At 41.2% G+C, this 4,526-nt stretch overlaps 1 protein-coding gene across 1 annotated transcript; it reads right to left on the bottom strand.

Moving 5' to 3' along the window:
- Positions 1-605: 605 nt before the first annotated feature.
- Positions 606-1,530, bottom strand: OR8B4 (olfactory receptor family 8 subfamily B member 4; the record flags this gene model as incomplete). The annotated part of the gene is given in 4 exon segments (XM_079708159.1): positions 606-682; positions 685-881; positions 883-935; positions 937-1,530. Coding segments are annotated over 4 exon segments (921 nt in total).
- Positions 1,531-4,526: the final 2,996 nt, after the last annotated feature.

Below are 4,526 nucleotides of genomic sequence, written 5' to 3'. Positions count from 1 at the left end.
ATGGTTACCAATCCATGGCCTAAGAGTTTTGAAACTTTGAAAAGAAAGATTTTATCTTTACATTTCAGGCCATGTAAAGAACTCTTAAGTGAGGTTTTCTCTTGTGTGTACATTGATGTATATGAAAGGGATGATTTACAATCTTCCTAGCCAAGCAACCTCTCTAAGAGTTGGGAGACTTACCTTACCTATGGCCCAAGGTATATCTACCTTTCGTCTTTGGTAAGCCTGCTCCCATAACTGAAGAAAAAATAAATTCACTCTCCTGGACCTTCATACCACCACCTGCCCCATCTCTCAGCCAGAATAGTTGCTTGGACAAACCCATTTAGCCTACCAAGAAAAGGATGGAAGGCATAGAGCCTCATCTTGCTCATCTTTTGGACCTAGTATAGAGTCCAGTAAACAATAGGCACTTAATAGATGCTAAATTGCATGCAGTGAACCAGTATAAACCTCAAAAAGAGTGTAAGTAAGGGATTTGCGATTTTTTTAAGTAGAGAGAACACCCCCCTTAAGGAAAAAAGATTAAAATTCCTACACCTGTAGATAAAAAATTCTTGAGTATGATGCTTACCAGTAAATAACTGATACAAACAGAACTATCAGAAGAACACTCTCTTCAGGGTTTTTCTCAGAGCAACTTTAACATCCTTATTCCTCAAACTGTAGATCAGAGGGGAAGCATGGGAACCACATTGGTGTAGAAGACTGAGGCCAATTTACTCTGGTCCATAGATCTAGGAAAAGAGGTTTTTAAATAGGTGAATGCCCCTGACCCAAAGAACAGAGTCACAGCAACGTGGGAGCCACATGTGCTAAAGGCTTTGGACCTGCCCTCGGTGGAAGGAATACGGAGGATACTGGAGAGAATCAAAGCATGAGATGAATATACTGATAAGGGATATTGTGATGACCACTCCAACATCAATAAAAAACCACCAGCTCGTTGATGTGGATGCTGGTGCAGGAGAGCTGCAAGAGGGGGAGGACTTCACACAGATAATAGTCAATGACGTTGGAATCATGGAAGGTCAGTCTCAGTATGCTTCCGGTGTGGGCCATGGCCCCAGAAAACCCTATCACATACGAACCAAACATCATCAGAGAACAGACATGAGGCGACATGGTGACCGTGTACAGCAGAGGATTGCAGATAGCCACATAGCAATCATAAGCCATCAATACCAACACACAGCACTCAGAATTGACAAAGAAACAGAAGAAAAATAGTTGAGTCATGCATCTCACATAAGAAATGATGTTTTCTGACACAAAATCATTCAACATTTTGGGGGTAAACACACAGGAAAAACAGAGATCTATAAAAGACAAGTTGAAGAGGAAAAAGTACATAGGAGTGTGAAGGCTAGTATTCAGCCCAATTAAGGTGATCAAGGCCAAGTTTCCCACCATAGTAAACACATAGATCCCTAAGAACAGGAGGAAGAGGGGGAGCTGCAGCTCTAATTGTTCTGATAATCCCACAAGGGTAAACTCAGTCACTGAGGAGCTGTTTCTCAGAGCCATTCTCTTCTGGGGAGCTGTCTGTGGAAACCAGGGGCAAAATACATAGACTGGTTATAGGCACAAGCATGGCTGATAGAAGAAAGGTCTAGAAGATGAGCCAGTGCATGGATGCCCTCCTTTGTGCCTTTCTTCTCTCATCTATGCCCCCCCTCAAGCTATTGACAATGTGTCTGTGACTATATCTCGGCTCCCCTGGGTTGATCCTGAATCCAAGCTAGAGTCTGTTAGCATGGGCAGCAAGAGTTCTGTCCCCACTTGGGAGATGAGGAGATGGAGTCCCTGAGTTGGCTGTCCAGTGGCTCTCAGAAAGACCTTCCAAGAGCCAGCAGGAGTACAACCTGAGCCCACTGCCTCAGCCTCAGAGACAGGAGCTCTCCTGTCTCCATTCATCCTGCCTCCCTCTCCCAACTAGATACGGGGTTCCCGCCGTGGGGAGAAAGCCAAGAGTGTCCCCTCTGTTTGCACCTCCTACCTTCCTCCTCTCGGTCCCTTCACTGCATTTCACACCAGAGTCAGGGTTAAGAGTAGGGAAGGGCTCAATACATCCCAGACCCCGTATTTGTGAGTTTAAAAGAAAGTCATCAGGAAAAATGGGAGTCAGACATTCACCTTCCTCCTCCTTGCCCCCCAAAGTCCTGGGCCCTATGCAATATCTTTTTCCTTTATCTCAAAGGAGAAAATGGTGTTAGTGCATAAAGAAGACAGCCTCAAGTTTTAACTCTTCTGATTCCATTGGTGCTGAGAATCAGAGCTTTTACAGACCCCAGTCTCCAAGGTGCTCTAGGAACAGACCAAGATTTCTGTTTGTGGATTTTCCCAGATGGTATATACATCAATTTTAGGAGAAAAAACTCAGCAACGCTCATTTTCACCAGAACCCCAGCTGGCATATCATGAAGAACTGCTACTTGATGATCTCAGGGATCTGATTAGATACAGTTTCAATCCCCTGGGAATTTCTCATAGATATGTCCCTACAGGGAAGAAATTGTACTGTCTTTGTTTACAGCCTGGATGATGATGTTTACCTAGCATCTTGGGACTCAGGTGTTCTACTCAAACTTCTCCTTATCTCCAAGGACTTCATGTTGTTTAGTATTGAATTGGAGGGGGGACCCTCAGTTTTCCTATCCTTCATTAAAGCTTGGCACTTACACTTGACATTAAGAGAGGATGATCCCAAACTAATTTTAGCCACTATTTCTAAATTTTCAAAGGGAGTTTTGAGAATAGGACAAAAAAAAAGTTAGATCAGACTTGTAGGTGATATGGAAAGCACCTCAGACAAAATGTTTCTAGCACCATGAGCTGCTCAGAACAGTGGAGACACCCCCGCCCCAAACACCACCTACCCTCAGCTCTACTAAGGGCCATAGGCTGGCTTTTACTATATATGAGGAGATTAAAATATCACATCACATATGCAAAGAAGCGCACACACACACACACACACCCCTCTACAAAGTTACTCGATGGATGTGTGCAGGCTAAGGTATTAACAGGAGATGTACCTAAAGGTTTTAATCCTGTCATGCTTCAGATGACAAAATTGTTCTCCATGTGATCTGCTACATGAATATTCTAAGAAATATTCAAAGATATGTGAGCAACTACATTTGTAAGTTTCCACTGAAGCTGCCTAAAATAATCCCAGATTGCTTGGAACAGTCCTGATTTACATCCATTATCCCTGTATAATTATTAATAGCAAACCTTCTCACTCTCAAAAGTGTCTGGATTTGGATAACAAATTATACGGTTACCCTACTAAAAAGAGCATAAGCAGCTATTCAGGTCCTCTGGCTCCTGCTGTCTCCTAGACCCACTGACTTCTATCCACTTTCTGACCAAGGGAGTCTCCCTGTCCTTCACCCTCCTTACCTTGAGAGTTCTCCTTCACTGAACCTACTCTTCCTGGCCAACCAGTACTATCTCATCAGTAGATTTTGGCTTAAAAGTGGGAAGGGCATTAACTTCAGGCTGCTTCTGATTTATACCTAGCAAAAAAACCTAAAGCAAATAAAGTTAAAACCGTAGTTACCTGCCTAAAGTATGTGGAAGGGGAATAGGGGGAGAAGAATTACATAGGAACAAGGAATAAACATTGGTACAATCTATATTGCAGTCATTGGTACCATGGTATAATATTGTTGTATATTGCTGTATATGGTACAATAAATTGATTAGTAGTATTTAACAAACTTGGACATATACATACATTTTGACCCAGCAGTTATACTCCTAGATGTATACCGAATAAAAATAAGTATACACATGTATACCCTAAAAACATGCCAAAAAGTTTCATGAAAGTTAAACGGATAAATGTCACAAACCTATTATGGAACAAAAGAAGCCAAGGACAAAAGAAGGCATACTTTATGATTCTATTTATATGAAGTTCAAAGGCAAGGAAACTAACCTTTGATGTTAGAAGTCAGATAGCAGTTATTCATGGTTGGTCAGTTGGGGGCTAGTGACTGGAAAGGTCTATGAAGGGTGCTTCAGGGTTGCTGACAATGTCCTGTTTCTGATAGGGGTTCTGGTTACATGGGTGTGTTCAGTTTGTGAAAATTCATCAAACTGTCTTCTTATGTTACCCTTCAATTAAAAGTTTACTTAAAAATGGAGGACAAAAACAAATGAATATCTTAATAAATCATCCTGAGGAATTACTTTAACACTAAAATTACTAAACATCTTTGAGGCATAATTCCCTGATTTATAAAATGGAGATTTACTAACCTACCAACTTTCAGTATGATAACACATGCAAAAGTACCTTTTTTTATTTCTCATCTATCTTATTTCTCTTAAAATAAAACGCCCTTTTGTTTCTCATATAAAAGGGAGGAAATCAAGAGGAAAAAGAATTAATGCATATGGAGCAACTGCAGAGCACCTGGCATTATGCTGGATGTTTTCTATGTATTATGTTTATAACAACTAGACAATGTGCATGTGTGGCAGATTATTCTTTCCAAAGATGGCCATTC

The sequence above is a fragment of the Hyperoodon ampullatus genome, assembly GCF_949752795.1.
Source record: "Hyperoodon ampullatus genome assembly, chromosome: 7".
NCBI classification, from domain to species: domain Eukaryota; kingdom Metazoa; phylum Chordata; class Mammalia; order Artiodactyla; family Ziphiidae; genus Hyperoodon; species Hyperoodon ampullatus.
Note: the sequence above shows the minus strand (reverse complement) of the source record. Positions and strands in the feature narration are given on the sequence as shown.